General features: G+C 36.6%; 1 protein-coding gene across 1 annotated transcript in view; it reads right to left on the bottom strand.

The window, feature by feature from the left end:
• LOC134516232 (FRAS1-related extracellular matrix protein 2-like) overlaps positions 1-20999 on the bottom strand; it is a 67992-nt gene that overhangs the window by 36968 nt on the left and 10025 nt on the right. Inside the window, exons 3-4 of the mRNA XM_063336190.1 lie at positions 19594-19683; positions 168-314 (exon numbers count right to left, since the gene is read on the bottom strand). Coding sequence (XP_063192260.1) covers positions 168-314; positions 19594-19683 — 237 coding nt within the window. The remainder of the gene's footprint in view (positions 1-167; positions 315-19593; positions 19684-20999) is intronic.

Raw genomic sequence — 20999 nt, 5'->3', positions numbered from 1 at the left:
TGGAAAACGAAAGACATAGCCATGTCTGAGCGATAAAAATCTGTACCATTGTTATTCTCATTATTTGGCATTTATTATGTAAACAGAGGAACAAGCAACTATGGAACAGCTCCTTAACAGCTGCTTTTTCTGGTGCAAGAAGCTTCAAACATTAAAGATTTACTTACTGATAAAAGAGGTTTCCCGCAAATATCCTCTGCGTCTGATGGTCACCTCCAGAAATTTGGAGTTCTCATCTACAACGTAGTTCTCCTTCTCCAGTGAAATCCAAGCCCAGTTCAGTCGAAAAGGCTGGCTCTTTAATATGTTCCCCCCTGTGTCACAGAAAGAATATCCTGAATACTACATATAGTGCACAAAACAAAACTAGAATTCCCTAAGGTCATTGCTTAAGTATATTTATATCACCTCAGGACAAAAACAGCCTGTTTTTTCACCTACAGATATGAGGGACAGAGGGTGCATCTCATGAACCGCAATGGTCAGCTCTCCCAGATCTTCCAGAGTTGACCAGCACGTCTTCCAAGAGGCTGGAGGCTAGTTCAGGGGTCACAGCCTGTGTCGTAGCACACCAGCTCCCTAATTAGGCTACCTATTAACTCTCAAAGATTACTATTGCAAAGATTATTTCTGTCAGGAGTGGGATTAAGCTGTGAAAATAACTCTTTGGGAGGCTTTAGGTGGGTCACATTGTAGTCTCGCATTACCGACTCTTTTTAACAATGCTAGTATGCGCCCATCAACAACAAACACAAGCACAAGCTGAACTCAGCATCGGTAAATGAAGGCAACACATAGCGTCACGTAAGGAAGATACCATATCATGAATTACATATTGGTTCATTGTGCAAAAATATTTGGAAACAGCAACAAAGCTTCTATTCTTTGCTTTCAGGAAAATAACTGCCTAATAACAGTAGCTATTTTGTATTACACAAAGGAAAACTGGAAAAAAAAATCAAATTATTAATGTAATGCTATTTAAAATGTACGAAGCCAACAAAATTTAGGTAGTAATTTTCTTCTGTTTTGGAAAATTATCTCTTTAGAAGTATTCTGTAAAATTCTTATGTGACCTGGCAAATCCCGTGTTTCTACACAACAAAGATTATCAAATAACAATTGGTCTTGAAGCCATAAGGTTACATCTCATAATTATTTTTTGTAGCAAAATTAGGCCTTATACTGCATGCAGTATGCTTTGTAATGCAAGATTATAACATATAATTTCAGAAAGATTTCACGGCTTATAGATAATTGACATGGTTATAGACAAGAAAAGAATAGACAAGAAAAAGGTTGTTCACATCAAGAACTAATAAAACTCTGCCTTCGACTTCTCTGATAATTTTCCATATAATGAACAGAAATTTGCAAGAAAGAGTAGTTCAGGTATTTAAGAAGCCTGTACTTTCTGAAACAGACAATTTAATAGAATAGAAAATTGTATTCTGCTAGCATTTGGGTTTTTTTTGTTAAAAATTGTGTTGGTTAATATTTTTCTTTTAAAATAAAAATCACATTTTGCTCTATAATTATGTCCTTCTGTTACAGAATGGTGACAACATCAGATCAACTGACTAACTCAGCACTGGATAAAATAAGCACAAAGCTTTTGGAATAAAGGATCTAATTCTCTACTTGTGCCCCATTAACATCTAATCAAAATCACCACATAATTCTCATTTGCTTTAAAGTTGCAAATTCTTATACTAACATTATCTCTATGGGAGTTGCCCCAGGCTCTCAAAAAGTGTAGGACAAAGTCCAGCACAGGATTCTTCTGCTAACCGGAAGCAGCTCTAGATTATACATTGCAAGTAATTCCAGTAATTAGTGCGATTACAGCTGCATAAAACCTGTGCGTTTGGATTCAATTTCAAGATGTTTTCAGTAGTTACAACTTGGAATTAATTGTGCTTTCGAACAAAAAAAATGCAAGTCATTCAGCAACATTGTGAAAAAAGCATTAAAAAAAACAGATTTCTGAAAAATCACCTTAGTTGCAAGCTGAAGTGTAAATCTATTTACCAACTAGAGTATCTTCAAAAACTATTTAGCTGTTAGGGTGCTGCTTTGGCTGACACCCTATTGCTGCATGTTGGCTGGAAAAAGACCTCTGAAAGCACAGTTCACACATACTTCCTGGTGACCACTCCCCTATAGAAAATAGAAAGGCTTCTTTTTATCCTAGAAACATCCTGATGAATTACATTATTTCTGCTGAAAAAATGCTTTTCAGCATGATCATTATATTTCTGCTAGACATCTTTCCTGGTGGCTGTTTGTTTCACAGCCTTCATCTCTGGACAGACTTCAGTGGTTTTTTTGGGTTTTGTTGCCCCCCCCATTTTTTAAAAATAAGTCTGAACACAGTGTGCTCCAAATTAACAGACTTATCATCTTAGAAATGAAGGAGACTGGAAAAAAAGTGAAACTCTGACTTAAAGGCTAGATTAAAACCAAAACAAATCAAAAGGCTCACAACATGAAAAAACTTTAATTCAATAACAAATTCCTGCTAAACCACCCAATTTCCTTCTAGCCAACAACTGCAGTCAAAAGCTAGTTCTCAACTGTGAAACTACTGATGAACTTCTATATAGATCTATACAAAACTAAAATCCAGATGTGATGGATCCACCTGCATACTTGTTCCCAGTCACAGGTACCAACATTTCTGTCATCCGTTTGCACTGCAAAGCCGTCCTACACACATAGAAAGCACATACAGCCTCCTCCTCCATACATATAAAACACACTTACATGTGTAGGTAAATACACTGTTATATATGACTGTTTAGCAAAGACATAGTCATCTCATTCTTCAGGTATTCTGCAGATGTTTTTCTTTTGGAAATGCCTGCTCCTACTGACAGAGCGGGAAGGGCTTTAGGGAGGTTAATCTGCAATATAACTATCCTCAGACTATTTAGTCACAACCTAATGTTGCTGAAAAACTAAAGTAAAACACCCCACAAGCTGTTATCCTTAGTGTGCAGCACATGCAAAAAAACCATAGCATTGGGAAGCACTGTGAGGAAAAAAAAAAGCGTATTCCATATGTTCACCTATAGCATTGGCAATCCCAGCACAGTATGTATCAAAGGATCTGGTGACTTGACTGCTGGAGCTGATGATACAAAGCAGCCACGATGAATCATTAGAAAATGTCTTTGAAACACATCACTTTTCAGTGGTATGTATATCACATCCAACTGAACTCCATACCTGGCTTTTTGTGAACTCCTGCATTAAACAAAATGATCCCAAAAGCAGACCCCAAACAACTCTGTAGGCTTAAAGTAGGCTCAAAATAGACTGATATAATCTCCTATTACTGGGAACATCATGGAACTCAGCATCCTAGAAAACAAATGTCTGGAACACCCCTTGGCCCTGTCTTTTAATATGCAAATAGAAAAAAACCCATTCATACTCCTAGAAAATTTTCTCCCCTTTCCAAAGAGACATCTCATTTGGTAGGTGCACTTCCAACAGCAGGTTCCCAACCTTGGCCTGCTTAAGTTCAGTGAAAACAAGGATAGCTGAGAAACCTGTACTATGCCCAATACTAACGCAAGGTTCAACACTTGTTTACTGCCTCACAGCTTCTTCAGCCATTCCTTACTTCAGAACTGGGAAAAGGCTAGAGCAGGAGGTGGTTAAATTTTTAAGGTAATACACTTTCTGTAGTTTTTAAGAGATAATAAGTGTAGTCTAAGGAATCCATTCTTTATGTTAAGGATTTAGTATTTCTACTTTAAAAATAACAAAGAGGAGAACTTTATTCTGTAAAGTGTGTTCCAAATATATGCCTAAATATCTGTAAACCACAACTTCATTAGATTACTTGCATATGCTTCAGAAGCTGTAAAATATTGCAGCTTCCCATTTTGCAATTTTTAGGAAGAATATATATGCAGGGGCAATTTCTGGAAAAATTAAGCATTCATATTAAGTATTTTACATTTGCATTTTTTCCGAAAAAGAGAACACTAAAAATGACAGCAAACTATATCTTAAAAATAGGCCAGTATGAAATTAGATGGTTGCCAGTTCTGCAGTTATGATAAATGGAGGCACTCCAACACGATATTATAATTAATAAGACCTGTAACTCTTTCACTCCACAGTACATCAGCCTTTTCCTGGCCAAAGAGGGAAGTCTGCAAGTAATGTCTCCTACCATCAGCTTCATAGACCTAACAAAGCCAGAATCGTTTTCCTCATCAAAGAAAATTTCATAAAAACCTCCTGAGTTTCATAAAAAAGAGCTCTCCATTTTCTGTGTTTTCCCAAAAATACTATCCCAGTTACTGCTGTTTTGGTCTTATTAACCCTAAGTAAGTGTTGATGTCATTCAAGTGCTATTAGATCTTGGGGAAAAAGACTAGATTAATACAAAAAGGTAAAAGTTAGCCATGTGCTTGGCACATGGGTCCTGCACGCTACGAAACATAGATTTTCTTTCTGTAACCCTCACAAGACAGCGTAAACATATATTCAGCACTTCCAAATTAGTAAAGAATAGTACATTAATAACAAAATTGCAGGACACTTTCTTTCTTTTTGCTCTAGTGAAAAGTCCATCTGACCACCACCTCAGACTTTGGTTTAGCTTGGGTGGTTGGCAGTGTTTCTATCAGTTCCTTCAAGTGAAGTTGTGTTTCTTTACAACAGCTGCTCTGTGGATAAAAGCATATTTGCAGTTGGCTTTGATTTGCTGGATAGCTAAAATTTACTGAAAGGGATCAGAAAGACAGAAAGCAGTTCAGGGGAATAAACAGTGAAGGAAATAAAAGGAATGAAAAGTTGGAGAAGCACAGAAGGAAGAAAGAATAAAACCCACCAGGTCAGAAAAAGAAAGTAAACATACATAGGTATGAAAGGGAAATAGTTCCAAATGCTGGGAAACTTAAAAAGGGAGATGAGAGGGAGGGTAAAATCCAAATTAATTAATAACTTTAGATAAAAAATTAAGAGATTGCAAAGTCACAAATGGGCACTCATCCCCCTACTACCCAAAAACCTTCCAAAATTCTTGGGCAAGGGTCAGGAAATGTAGAGTTTGTTAGGAACTAGGCAGTTTTTCTTTTTTCTTTATTTTGAACAAAATTAATCTTGTACGATGGCTCCAGGAGGTTTTTTTTTTCAGAGAAGTCATGCTCCAAGAAACTAAAAAAAGAAAAAAACAAAACAAAAAACACACACACACAACAAAGCAAATCAATACTCTCCCCTGCCCCAGATATCTCATTTTCCCCTGCATTTACATTGATGCACTTAGAAAGGGGTTTGTTAATTTTTTTGTTGTTGTTGTTTGGTGGGGTCTTGTTTGTGCGTACCACAATATCAGGCTGTACTGCAACAAGTGAATATTCTCCATCTGGTATTTGTAACGAGCAAACATTCTGGCTCAGAAGGAACAAGTGTCTGTTCTGAGCAGGCCAGCTAAAACAGCTGCCATTAATCCCTAATCTTCTTTTATCTTCCTTCCTTGTCTGGCACGCACAGGAGGTCTAACATGCTACTCAGACAAGCAGCAGGCAGGCATACTACTAGACACAAGAAAAGTTTGTTCTCACAAAAATATTTTCCAAGAAACTTTAAATAAATAACTAAAGAGTCAGCAGTCACATCAGACTGAAAATTCAGAAAGGGACTTACTGTTCCAAAAAATAATTTAATTTTTAAATTCTAGAAATTGTTTCTATAAAATTAATATTGTAAGCACAAATTGCAAAATTAGAAGATGTAAAAGAGGACTAGTTCTTTGTCTTTACTTTTGATGTAATTAGTAGATTTTCCTCTCCTGAATGTCTCAAGAGCTGAAATAACAGCACAGGCTATCAAGCTAGAAAAAAACCCCACTTTTTTCACAAAAAAGTAATCTTTGGCCTACTCTAAGCAGCTACTTTTATCTGAGCTAAAGGAAAATCTAGAGAAACATCAAGTTATTGGTGAAATGGCTTTCTAAAGAAATGCATCACTCTGGTCTCCCAAATACTTAGGTCTGATTATAACATAAATTCCATTTTAAGGACATGGAAGTGTTTCAAAAAACCTTAGAGTTGACTTTGAAGGAGAAACAAAACAAAAACAAAGAGTAAGAAAGTTATAAAATCACTTTTTTAAAAAAAATCTAAATACAAAATACAGAATACATGTAAATACATGTGATACATGTAAAAGTATCACACTTCTTTAAGTGTATGCAAGTCAAAAATAGGAAAAAAACTGTAGGTGTTAGAGCACAACTATCAAAAGAGCAAAAATTAGCTGACAAAAAAGTACGCCTGATCATTTTGAGTGCACAAATCTAAAACAGTGGTACCACACCACACGACCTTTAAATCAGTATTTAATAGGTCTTTTACAATTCATGCCTAATTCCAGTTATCAAGAAATTTTGAAGCCTTAATGCATCTACATAAAACTGCTTATACTGAAGATTTTTTTTCCTGTTTGATACAGTTGGACAGGGGGGTTAAAGGAACAGGCACACTGTTGTTCATGTTTCGTTGGAGCCACTTTCATTATTGCAGCCTGTGGTGGAGGGCTGGCGTGCACAGGTTGAATTACCTCGGCTTCTGCTTTTAACTCTAACCCAATTATAAGAATTTCACCTTTTCATCCTCCCAAGTTCCAAGAGACCTGGAAGTTGACTAAAAGATTTGTAATATGAGAATGACGAACCAGCCCCTGCAGTGAAACATGAGGCGAGCCTGTGCAGCAGACAAAAAGTCATATCCCACCTTTGCACTCATCCACCCACCCTTCCCTACTCCCGCTCCAGGGTTGCAGTGTATTGTTGATGTAACAAAAACTACATACATTTTACCCAAACCTCAAAACCGATCTGCTGCCATATTCTCGATTAGGAAAAAGCGTTACTTCATTTGTGACTCCAGTGTTTTTACTCACGTTCTATTTAGAAACACTCCATTTTTAGAAACAGATGGAAAGTTTAAAAGTGGGGAGTTCAAGAAGGGGAGATGTGGCAGGGACTGAGAGTGAGCTACTGTAGAAGGATGTGTGCTACAAAGGCACAAAGACACCCCTTACCACCATCCAAGGAATTTCCAGTTGTTCCTGAGAGCAACTTTATATCATTACAGGGATACAACAAAATTTATTAGCGGTCATCCACATACATAGTCTCACATACTCTGCTTGTTATGAGTTAAGTCTAACTCCCACTCCTCATTTAATTTAAGAACAAATTAATCTTTATGTAACCAGGTGGCTCAAACAACTACCCTGAAATTAGGCTTATGGTCCAATAAAGGTATATACAAGACAGATGGGAAGTAGCAGTTTGCTAGCTATTATTTCACAAAAGTCTCTTTGTCTGGAAAGACTCAGAGGAAAAAAAGAGAAAGGAGAGAGAAAAAAAGACAGACAGAATAAAGGAACATCAGAATAGTGACGTTAACAACAACAAAAAATAATATTAAAAACCTGGAACATGCCCCTGAGGGAAGCTAATCATTCAGTCATTTTTCATATTCATTCAGTGATTTTTCATATTAATTTGAACAAGCAGAAAAACGAATTTTTGGCTAACCAGTTCTGTGCCAGAGAAAATGTTCATCAAAAAAAGGAACCGAAAAATGTCCTTGTCACTTGTTTGCTTTAGATGGTTCTTGGATTTTTATTATGCAGAAGACTATTAAGGAAGTACACTGTGCGGAAAGTGATGAATGTTCCTTGAAAAATGTTTCTAGGTAAAGCTAATGCTAAAAAGTCTCTGCTTTTCTGGACTGTATTTGGCTTGAAAGAAGTCATGGCAACTGTGGGAATCTGCTCTTCCACCACCATCCTTTTTTGTATTAATTACATTAAAAACTAACTATATTCTAAGGAATCATTTTCATTTACATGTTTAGGTTAATTACAGAAACTACCTGCCACTGTAGAAGCAGCAAAATCAACAAATTTATTTAATTAGACAGTCTAAATTGTGCAGTATTCAGTTTACAAACTATCCATACACTGAAGACCATTTTACCAGAGACTTCTCCCAGAGCTTCACAATAACAAACACATTCAAGAATTCAGCGAGCCATTTGAACTGGTAAACTAGTAAAACTTATGTGATACATCCTTCACTAGAAATTTCCTTACCCAGCCATCATCTTGCATATACTTATGGTCTGTCTGGGCTTTGATCCTAATCCACCCTAATACATCTGATCTAGCTTAGGCTTCCTCAGTATCAGTTCTTTCAAACAGCTATGAATCCATTTGCAAGCTGTCATGTCTGATTACCTATACAAATGATTTGCCAAATCACTACAATATCATGAGAACAATATACAGAATATGATTTTTAACAACAATTCTTTTATCATGAAAAGATTTTTAACAACAATTCTTTTATCATGAGCCTTACAGACTCAACATTTGAAAGGGCAGTATGATAAACACGCTTTACAGTGCAGCCAAGGGAACACACATTTGTTTTTAAAAAATACTCTTTAAACTTCTGTCCTAGAAACTACATTCACTTGGCAGAGAAAATCTTTGGATCTGGTCTTAAATTATCCCCCAGCCCTTTTGCTAAGATGAACTGAATCCAAAAGAAATCTCTAACCTGTCAGTGACAGGATATCAGCTGAACTTTCAGTCTCCTTCACAACAGCTCGATCACCACCTATGACTGTGCTAGCATATAACAGCAACAACAATACTAAAGTTATCTGGTGCCTCACATTGACCAAATTAACAAAAGGTATAGTGATGTGTTCCAGTCATGATAACTATGATGAACTGACCACGCATTGTAGTCTTATTGAATATAAAAATTCAAAATTTACTACCTGGATTGGAAGAAAACTCCACAAATATTTCAAGTGAACCATGGGCCTGATTTTCAGGTAGACTACTCTTTGAACTGCTTGATTACATGAAGAAGCTTAAATTTGTTCACTGTGCTGGGACAAGATCAAAGTGATATAGATAGATATATACAGCTGAGTGGATATACATGACAAACTTAAAGAAGGTTGTTCTTCATATGTTTGCTCTTCAAACAGTACTCATCACACAGTTACAAATGCAATCCCTGTCTCGAAGAACAACAATTCTTTGAATCTCTCTGTCTCATTTAGCAGAAAGCAGGAGGAAAGATCAATGGATGTATTCATTCCACCCAAAGCTCCTGCATACTCCATGTTGAACAAAATATAATTTCAGTTATACTGTTACATGGTCAGTGCCAAAATGCATTACATTTCATATCTGTCAAATTAAGTAGAGAGGAAAGATATATTACCAAGTTTATCATTCTCTATGCAAAAATAACATCATGACTGACAACACACATGTTCAATGCACAAAGGATGCAATTATCTTATGCTAATCATAACTCAGAAGCACAAAGCTTTCATTATAAACACAAAGCCTCTACATTTTCCAAAAGGTAAATTTCCATGTGTGCTAACATGAGATAAAACTACCCATCCATAATGCAAATGGTAGCTTTAACCATAAATTAAGTTCCTCTGGTGATTCAATGCTCTTTTCAACATACTTTACTATGCTTGGCATTTCAGGTCCCTGGAAAAGTTGAGGCTTCACAGCAAGACCTTGGAGATGTTGTAAATCAAGGATCAGCGCAAGAGATTTATGTTATAGTTTGACTTTTAAAGTGTTCCAGCAAGAGGCAGCTTACTGACCCATAGTTCGAATCTGCAGGGTTCATCAGCATGATGGCTGTCTTGGGAAGTTATGGCCTTCATAATTCCCCAAATTACATCAACGTGTCAAAACTAGGCACCACAGTGGATACTACAGGCAGTCATTAGGGAAGGCTTCTTAAAGTGCGATACTAGGTAGATGCTGAGGCTGAACAATGGACAGTACCTTTGAGAAGTAAAAAAGCTTTGCCATCTGGGAATGATAAGAATATATTTTTCTTTCCTTATCTGCAATCACAAAGAAATGTCATAAACCTCTATAACATCAGGAAAAGCAGCTGACTAACTTCAGAGATATTTCTTTCCTAGATACGGCTAACGTGATTGTTGCTGACCTGTGAAGCCATTTCCTGCACGACACACTGGGTAAGAAGGGCACAAGCCAGAGTAATGGACAAGAACATGGCTGACCTTGGAAAGTTCAGTCTCATCACTGGTGCCAGTTAAGTTGAAATGACACGAGAAGTCAAATACCTTAAAAAAGTATTTTCCTAGTCACAGCATTGGAAGTAGAAAATGCTGCACTCTTCCTCCCCATTCCCAGCAATGATCAGCCAGTTGGGACAAGTCAGTGACGGTCCTGCCTTAGGAAGAGCACAATGGCTCTTTCCTTTGTCTGCATGCAGGACGAAGCTAACAAGGGAGAGTATGGGGCCGCCTTCATCAAGATGAGTGCTATCAATGCAGCAGCTGTGCCCCTCATGAGTTCTGGAGACTCAGAGACTTGCCTCTTGGGATACAACCCCTTTATAACCTTTGGAAGATACTGCTTTGGAGTAACGTCTGGTCTGCATATTCTGTCCATTAAAGTACCTTCACTTAATTTTTTACAGATGAATAACAATATGGAAATGCATTTTCTAGTGGTTCAGAATAGATGACTTCTAAGAACAGATAACAGGCTGAAACAAATGGAAAATATTAGACTCAGATATCAAAGAGGTTGATGCTGTGAAGCTCTGTGCTGATACTGACAATGAACTTCAAGGAAATTTAGGTGAAATCAGATTAACAAGTTTGCAACTTGTCATTATTTCAATTTTCCTTTTTGCATAATTCAGTTTGAGTTATAAACATCTAAAACTGAATCCCATAGTATCATAAAAACATTTTGAGCACTATAGCAGATGCATGTTGAATAGAACAAGCAAATTTGTTTTCTGTTTGAGACAGGCTTATTATATGGAACAAGTTTATATGTTTTTTTTTCTTTCCCTAACTTCTGGATAGCGACAGAAAAAGAAATAACCACACTTTCCTGAATGTATCACACATGTAAATGTCATGATCAATACCCAATAGAAAAGCACATAAAAATACTTTTTAAACTTATTTAGGTCTATGTTATCTATAAATACCTTCTAGATTCAGATTTTGCACTTTGATACTATACTTCAATTCCTAATTGCCCATCTATGTGTTCAGATGATTCACCAGATGTTAAGGGAATTACAGGGGAATCTCTACCCCTCTAATTACAAGAGCTTAAACTAGGAGCCATTTCATAACATTTTGAATGCACATTTAATCCTCATGCTTAAAATTCGCATCACTGACAACACTTATGGAACAGAAATATTTTCCTTTTAATAAAACTTTAAAGACAATTACCTACTTATGCTGTCAAAGACATTAGAAAAACAAATCACAGTCCCATGTGAACACAGAAACAGTAGTTGAATTTGTTTTTGCAGAGCTTACAGATACATAACATAGGAAAAAAAGGAATGAGGTAAAGAGGAATTGCTAAAAGGCACGTAGAAGAAAAAAATATGAGATTTGAAAGAACCAAAGGAGGATAGTAGACTGCCCAAGGCACGTCAGATCTTCAGGAAGAACATCATGGACCATCAAGTCATCAATTTGTGAAGCACTAGGAAGTTATATCATTTATGCATGTTCTGTCTGGAAAACAATCCTCCTTATGAGATAGATTTGAGAAATATTTACTCAGTATTTTTTAAGCAATTTAAATCCAATATTACCAAAGACGTTAGGTTAGCAGGCAAAAAGAAACTAACTTTATCTATTGTCCAAGGAGTTGACCTACATCATATCCCCTAAAAAGAAAAGATTCAAAATCTAAATAACAACATCACTTTTTACAAAGAGATGCTTAAATTATTAAAGATGCAGGAAGGACAGAAATGTTCAGCAGAGACTTCTTCTTATTGATAGAAGCAGACTGATGGCCTTGTACTACGAGAAGGAACTACTTTCTAAAGCAGCACAAGCCAATTTCTAAACTGCCACTAGAAAGGATTGAAAACCATATTTTTAAAAAACAATAATCCCATGTACTCTTCAAACACATGTAGTATGTGCCAATAATAAAACAGCTGGCAGAACTTACTCTTTTTCAGAAAGCGTTATTTCTAGATGGGATTAACAAAGGTTAGTACTCAGTGGGATGCTAATCTGTTCCTTTTGTGATCTAGGAGCACAACATCTTTTGTGGTAATACTTGATAACAGATTGTTAAAAAAAGTTAAAAAAAGGAGAGTCAAGAACAGGGGAAAAATTGCTGAACTATGAGAACTGCTCCATAGGCAGAGTCTATTAAAACAAACACCACATTTCAATACCTCCAACTGCAATGTTTTACAGAGATCTTTGTAGAATTTATCAACATATAAAGTACACAGTATGAATAGAATGAGGCACCTTGTCCTGGAAAGCTGCATTTCTGAAAAAGACCTACCATGCAAAGCAGAAAAAAATATCAATAATAAATAATCTTCCGCTGCAATAATGAAGCTAGAAAATCCTTTGTTTTACAAAGGGGAGAACAGCAAGTAGGAGCTTCAAGGTTATTTTACTTCTCTACATTACTAAGAACTAGAATTCAGCACCCAGTTCTGCTTTCTACAGTTGAAAAAGGCCTTTGAGAAAATGGTGTAGACACAGCAAAAGGGACACAAAAATAATTACTGCCTCGTTGAAAAAGTATTTCATATTAGGAATGAAGTACATATAGATACCTACATTGTGTAAAATAATGCTGTGGTAAAGAAATGTGACAGCTCTAGCTGGCAAATAGGTTTACATAAAAAAGCAGCCCCACCTGCAGAGATACAGGTTTGGATTCTGACTGGACTTCAAAAGCTCAGTCAAAAGAAAGCCAAAAGGTACTTTGACTGCAGAGCAGAAATATTCTTTCTAGGAGAAAACCAAAAGGGATAAAAAATTCTTCAATCTAGCACTGTAATGAGAAGTATTTGTAGCCCAAAGGTGAAATTGGACTACTCGAGCTTTTGGAAACACACACACTTTCCTCGGTTAGGATGATTAATTACTAGAACATATTAGCACAGAAAGTTTGGCTTTTCCTTTTACTTATTCATGCTTTTAATCTAAAAATCAAGCCTAGATATTCTATGAAATGTGTTAGTTCAAAGAAGAGACTTCTGGACTCAGCAAAATAACTGCATGAAATTACCTGGAATACACAGCAGAAGAGAGCAAATGACAGCTGCAGTGGTAGTTCAAAATCGTAAAGAATAATGATAGAACCTAGTAGCGTCAGAGCACAGAGAAGAAAATGAAACTGGAAATGTTCAAATACGGATGACCATTAGCCTCTGTGTCTTTTTAACTCTCAATAAGGACCACCAAGCCCCTCAAGATGTCAGTAATGTTCATATACATAGTGGGGAGGTAAAATAGACAAACTTTTGAATTAAGACTTTCTTGTGCCCTGCAATTTAGCTATTCTCTCCCAGGCATCTCACATTATACAAGGTGTTAAAAAGTAAACTTTGCTAACTATAGTGGGAAAGAACGCTTCATTCTCTTCCTCTTATTTGTATTAACAAATGCCACATGCTTTCTTTGTGTCCTCTACTCCAGAATGAACTGTACCAAATCCTTTAATCTTTCCTTACTGGTAAAGTTTTCTAGATCTCTGGTGATTCTCATTTCTTCCCCCAAGATGATCTCTCCAGTTTTTCTACATCTTCACAAATTCAGACAAAATTTGTACAAGAAGTCTAGTAAGGGGACTTATTAGCAGTGAGTGGAGCAATTATTTCTTGCATCTTTAAAACAATACTGTCATCCAGTTCCTCTAAAAACAGTACTGTCATCCAGTTCCTCTGTTCTAGTATAATTGTCCTCCATTACACAGTTATAAAAATAAAATTTTGCATCAGCAGAAATGGTATCCAACACCTTGGAGGGAAGGATTAAAATAAAAAAAAAATAGATAAAGCCTTGTCTTCAAGTGTGTAACTTTATTCATTTGGAAAATTTGGCTTTAGAACTGAAAACACCATAGAGTTCATATCTTGAAACTGCCACAGATGAAGAGATGAATCAAAGCCATGTCAGAAACACTTCAACGTTTTCATTCCACAATTGCTCAGGTCCTCTACTTTCATCAGAAACATAATGCCTTTGCAAACAACTGTACCAAAATAAAGCCTCCCCACCTAACGGCTTTTCAGTCTTGAGGTCAACACAGGTAAAATGCATCATTCAGTGCTGTCAAGCACGACAGCAAATTAGAGCACACCAAAACAACATTAAAAATGGAAGGCATTTTCCCACTGAATTCAAAAGATTCCTGCAGTGCAAGATATTTGACAAGCTTTGTTGCGTAAGAATTCATACATCTTTGCTGACTAATGTTTTCAAGCTTTATTAAAAATGAAAAGTTTTTGTAAACTCCTTAAAAATTCTATTTAACTTGGGAGACATGTAGCTTTGGGGGTTTTTTTAAGGCTGCTTGGAGATGGCTCATCAGTTGGAAATTCTTTGCCTCTTAAATGATGCGCTTCTGTGTCTGAAAGTGGTGATATTATACATCTGCAACACGTTTTGCAAAGTCTGCAAACTATTTTCAGATTTGTGGATGTGGGGAGAAAGATGGACAAAACCTGCGTACTAAAAAGATGCAATTTTTGGCAAGAGGATGGTATACTGACTTGCATATGGTAACACAAACCTGATTTGTAAAATTATTGCTAAATTAGAGAAAATCTTACCTACATGTAAAAGCAGACCATTGTGTTAAATAAATACAGTCATTAACATGTACAAACCTCACCAGATATTAAGTTTGACCAGTAACTACATTCTGCCAGTTAGGTGATTAAGTTCAAACTAAGAATTTCTAACAAGCTGACATAAGTGCCATATTTATGCTACAAAAGGAAACAGCAAAACACCGTTTAATTCTGCCAAGAGATAAGTTTTTCACTTGCACATTGTGCATTAACAAGATTACTTATTCTTAAGTGACCAGATATTGTAACTTTTCTAGATTTTATAAGGAAGCATGTGACTTACTATATTGTATCAGAAACTGCAAGAACTGTGTAGCTCATAGAATTACAAAAGCCTGTATTCTTCTGCCTTCTTAGGTACCACCTTCAATCAAATCCCTGAGAGATCATGCAGAATTAAGGAGACGCACTCCTTGCCTAGAAAAACATTAACAAGCTTAAAGATAAAAGGCCGAGGCTCCTTATATCAGCCTCAGGGAAGCCTGGATCAGTCCCTGGATCAACTCCCTGGCTGAAGAGCCTAAGTCTTTGGAAAGAAAAAGCTAAGAAAAAAGGTGGAAAAAACACATATTAGCAGACAACTGCTAGGTTTTCCTCAGGGTTTTCACCCAACCACTCCTCCTTCATGCAATTTATTTGCAGTAGCACCAATCATATACAGGCGAGAAGGCCTCCAAGTAAAATCACAAAGTAGAATTCATAGCAAAGCTCCTGCTACCTTTAGCAGGGTCAGATTTCCACCCCATGGACCTGGGACCACATCGAGCAAAAAGCACAGAACAAATTCACACTTCAGATCATATTCTAAATTTTTCTTTCTACAGAGCTATTTTTTAGTAGCTAGAAGTGCATCATATAATATTATCTTTAAGATTTTATGGATTGCAAATACTCTTCAGTGTATTTCGGTAGCATTCCTTTATCTAAAGTGAATTCTAAGTTTTAGAATTGCATTCCACACAAGGTTTGCAAGAAGCCTGAACTAGTCCGACAAAGTTCACATCAGCAAAACATTGTGGCTTTCAGTATCACCAAGCTCTCATTACTCTTTTGGCAGCAGTAATTGAAAACAAGGTCTACAGGGCAGCAATGACCGGAGTGTCAAAAGGTTAAGTGTACTCAAAAACTACAAAATAAAAAAAAAGGTGAACTCTACAGGTAAATAAAGGAGTTACTCCTGCAAAGTATCACTGCACATAAAACAGGTGGAGAGGCATTGGACTAACCAAGTCTAACTTGGCTAGAAAATCACCAAGGAAAAAAATACTTCTGAAATCAAATATGGTAAAGTCAATAATAACCACTCTAAGCTTACTGCATGTCATTGCTCCATTATAAATCTTTGGACAAACTTAACACGATGCTCACCCCAGGAATAAATCATGAAAACCAGCTGAACCTTACCTACTTTGTACTGAATTTGTACTAACATTTGGTCTGTGAAATTAACTGCAGGTTCAACACTGAACACCCACAAGTCGGAGCTGCCAGCATGCATCAATAATTAGTAGGTTAAAATTCCAGTACTTCTGCCCAAATCTTCTGTTTAATGGCAGGAATGGGAACAGTTTCTCAAATTAGAGGGATCGACTTTTCTGAAAGCTGCCAGCCATTCTTCTCACACATATCACTGATAAAGGTTTCCCAGCAGCTCTCCTAAATAGCAGGACAAGTAGTTATTCAGATAAAGAACCTAAGGGAATCTTTTCTACCCTCAGAAGTTAGACAAAATGCTATTATTCCAAATGTATACTCTCCTGTTAAAGGTAGAAACTTTTGTCCAGAAGAACCTAATTGTGTTTGTGCAAGGGGAGTGACAAGACAGAGAAAAACATATGCATTTTCTCCTCACATTCGGTACACGTATACTCATGTGTGCCTCATTGCTCAGTTTTCTTTGTACTGATGCAAAATCAAATGCTTTTGAGAGGATTTTAGAAGATAGAATACTAAAACATAGAAAATAGCAGGCTTTTTCTTGAGGCTTGCTGAAGCAGTTGCAAACTGTACTAAAGCAGTGGATGTTTTCTGTGCCTGCTGGGCCTTTAGGTATTTTTTCCTGAGTTGTACAACAGCTATTACAGTTGTGTCTTCTTTCAGGCAATCCCTTGGGAGGTAACTTCCCCTGAGGGAATAAGTTTAATGTATTTCTAAGCACCAAAGCCATCAAAAGACTAATCCAGGTAGAACTGCTTTTAAAAGCATTTCCTTGTGCTATAGTACTAATGACAGCATTAACTTTTCAACCTTCTTTCCCACACCAAACAAGTTTTAAGCGAACTTCCAGATGTTACTTGCTCAGCACACCTTCCCATAGCCACGTACTCTTCCTGTAGTTGTGCCAGTCACATGAACAACAACCCTTCGGTCAGTGCATACTTTCATTATAAGCATAGCTGCGCACATTTACTGCCACAGCTTTTCTTACTCTGTTTGTTGGTATCTGGAACAGACAGATGATGAGGTAATCTAGCTGAAAGAATCACTCCATTTAGCAGAGACTGAAAATGCTGTTAATGAAAACATCTAGTAACTGACTCCCTTTGTGTCCCTGGGTGTATAAGGAATAAGAATTACCATCTGTTCAGTCATGTCATTCTTTTTCCCCCATTGTTTCTCATCATTATTATTGTAGCCCATTTAGTCATGTCACAATCCGTGAAAGACTTGCATATTGATCAAGTGACAGCAAAATAAGATGTCTGTAAGAAACATAGGTAGCAGTTCACAGCACCTTCTCCTCTGTGCCAAGTGAAATTGTAAGCAAAAATAGACAAAGAATGCATATCCAATCTTTCTTCAATTAATAGCCCCATTTGATTTTAATTGCAGGTTGCATACTACTTCAAAAAGAGCTAGAAAATAATTGGCTTGTGAAATCTAGCTTGTTTTTTCCATCCCCCTCAGATGGTGAACGTTCAACCTTTTTCTTTCAGAATAACCAGAGGAAGCACAAACCAAAAGCCATTTTCAGCCTGTCATAGCTTTGTCTCCCATTTACTCTACTGGCTCCTAAAAGGGAAGATCTTTCCAGCTGTAAAGTTGCCAAGGATACAAAGTGCCAGCCATGGGGAACGGGCTGGTGCATTCTTTGCTTATGAAACAGGTCTTCCAGTTTCCTGAAGCCCAGTGTAATGACAGCTGAATGAAATTATTTGCTTACCCAAACCTTAACTAAAAAGGAAATACTCTCTTTCAGGCTATGAATACTGTGCACATTCCCAGCTGCCTAGTATTCCACTGTCCTTTGCAAACATGAGAAACTTGCCCCTGACAGGATCACAATGAACCAGAGGTGTGGTTGATCTAGTAATTGAAAAAAAAATTTTATGCCCCTTAAGCTTCATAATCTTTCATATCTGAGCAAAGTGACAATACCAAATGTTCAATTACTTCTTAGGCAATTGAAAATAAGCAAGTCGCATTTCATTGTTTTGCTAACTGATACCCTCAGTGCACTGCCTCAAAAGATTAAGTGTTGCCCTAAGACAAGGAAAACACTGAAGTCATATCCAAGGTGCTCACGTTCACCTTCAAGTCATAAAATGAACAAGTTCATTTCGAACAGCAGCTAATCAAAATGTCTTGGCTAACCAAATTGTGAGATAGTTCTTAATCCATAACAGAATGCTTATTTCTCAGGCACATCCTTCTCTGTGGCTGGATTGGTTTATAGCAAATGGTTGACAAAAAACTGCAATGATTTATACTGCTACGAGAACAGAAACAGACTGATTATAGATAGAATGTACTAACTGGTTTTCAAGAGATCAAGACACACAATTTCTGGTTTGCAATAACTGGGATAGGAAGCCTTAGCAAACTCAAACAAGCTATTGCTTTTCGGTGACTATTGTCATAACTATCAATGTGTATTTCTTTTTATCGAGTCTGTCAATTTTGGACAAAATATTTTAATGGTGTTTCAAGACTTGCTTTGAGGCCCGTTAGGAAATACTCACAAATGTAATTTTCTGTCAAATACTGTGTTAGAATGCTATTCTCACATGTTCTATGCACTCAGGATTACCTCAAACTAGTATGGAAATTTACAGAGATTATTGTGGAGGCAGATCCTTACATAGAAGATATTTAACTAAATTGCAAACTTATTTTATGACTCTTGCTGTCTGCCTTTAATTAAAAGGAACTTCTGTACAAGTTTGATGAATTCTCAGTGAACTTAATTCATGTGGATAATTGGGGAAAAATACTGTAGCCTACAGGAAAGAAAAACAATAAACAAACAGAACAAAACAGATTTTAAAATAAGAATCATCAAAGGAATATGCAAAAAATGCAACATACACATATCAGTTTATATAAATAATCGCTGGTCCACTGAAGCCTTTGACACAATAACTATCTACGCAAAACAGGGATGTGTTTCTGTATAAATAAGAGCAAAATGGACTTAACCAGCCTATCTTACCATTTTGCCAGGCTCTCAGCCAAGATCTAGATCAACTGAACTCTCCTTATTTAACAAAGGTTAGCATTAATTTTCTCTTTTGGTTCAGTAGCTGGCCATGATTCCAAAACCATCAATGCTCCACCTTGCACAGTTGAATTTTCGCAACATGCACAGCTGACCACAAGGGACCCACTGTCACTGCCAACAGTCCTCCATAAAGGCCACTGAACAAAAAGCATTGTGACAACAGTATATCTCATTAAGAGCTCGTAGCTTGCCATAGCAGTTTGCATTAATTGTGACATTATACCTTAAAATGGATAAAACATCCTGATTTGTGTTCCTATGTGTTCATGGCACTTTCACATATTACTTATAAGGAAATAATAGATGAATTGTTTGTTTAATGTGAACAGTCTTCCAGATAGTGTAATTTTAAGATATGTATAATTAAGCATCTTAATCTTACCATTGTCTTCAATGGAGAAATAGAAGATGTCACTGGTAGCATTATTACCTTCCTTCAAGATGTAGCTGATCTTCATTTCATCAATATCAGCTAAGAAAAGAATATGATAATTAATCATGATAGAATTTTACTACAGAATATAGGACACAGTTCATTCTACCTTTACTATTTGATTACTTACTAATAAGTCGTCTAATTTGTGGATAAAGCATTTCAGCAACCAAACTGGTATAATGTGGCATGGCTTCTTATACGGGTCTATACTCAAAGTCACATCCTTGTTTCAGCACATTAGGAAGAATTACTTTGCTATAAGTAACTAGAATCTATTTGGAGTAAAGATCTGCCCAATTTTTAAAGATAAATTTAACTTTAATCAGTTTTTTAAGTTCTTCTATAACTTACAAAACTGTTGCAGGTACATTGTCATTGAATATGAGAACATATTAAACAAATCACAAATGGGTCTAAAAGTCAATAAAATTTTTATTTGGTATTCCCAGAGAACAGGGGAAAAACACTGGGATATTTCTATTACACTAAAGTTGCAGGTTATTATTCTGTGCCACATTTCATCTATATGAAGACTTCAGAGAATTCTTCTGCTTTTATTTTAGTTAAATAAACAACAATTTCATTTGATATAAAAACATTTGAGACATACATAAATGTTCTTTATGATCCATTCAGCATTAAGCTGTTGTAGAGCTAATTCTGATCTTCCAAGATATTACTCCCCTAGGGTTAACAGTTGCTCTTGTTCTGGTATGGCAGATTTGGGCGCTTTCTGTCAACTGAAAATGTATGAAACATTCTTGAAGGAACGACAAATGTTTTTTCACAACACTAGCTTGGCAGATGAACTGCAGACCTTTTAAAATAAACTGTGTTATCATAATCTTAAAGCTACAAGTTTGGAAGTTATAGATAAATACATAAAATGGAGATAGAAGATTTTTTCTCTCCCCAGATTGTTTTCTCTTGCAAAAGAAAGGTAACATACTTGAGCACATAAAAATAACGGAGACCTCTAATCCTATTATAGTGTCTAATGAGAATTTTGGTAAACATTGTCCTCCCTGCTGATAGTCAAAGAACGCTGGAAGTAGGCCAAGTCTAGGCTGGAAGTTTCCTTGCGAGCACTTTCAGCATACTATTCTATCCAGGACAGATGAATGACAGTTCTAAACCCAGTAAACTCCGTAAGATCGGCTGGAGCACAGGAACATTTATAGGAAGTCTGGCTGCTGTCACTGCGCCCCACCATCCAGAGGCTCTTCCCTCTGCATCCAGGATGGTTTGGTGGAGCTGACTAAAGGAGGCCTCCCTACCTACTGAGCTTTCTCTGTGGAACAGAATCACACAAAATGTCACCCAAACTACTGAGGCTACACTGGGTGTCTCCT

Source organism: Chroicocephalus ridibundus, chromosome 5 (genome assembly GCF_963924245.1).
Source record: "Chroicocephalus ridibundus chromosome 5, bChrRid1.1, whole genome shotgun sequence".
Taxonomy (NCBI): domain Eukaryota; kingdom Metazoa; phylum Chordata; class Aves; order Charadriiformes; family Laridae; genus Chroicocephalus; species Chroicocephalus ridibundus.
This window is presented reverse-complemented; position numbering and strand designations above follow the sequence as displayed.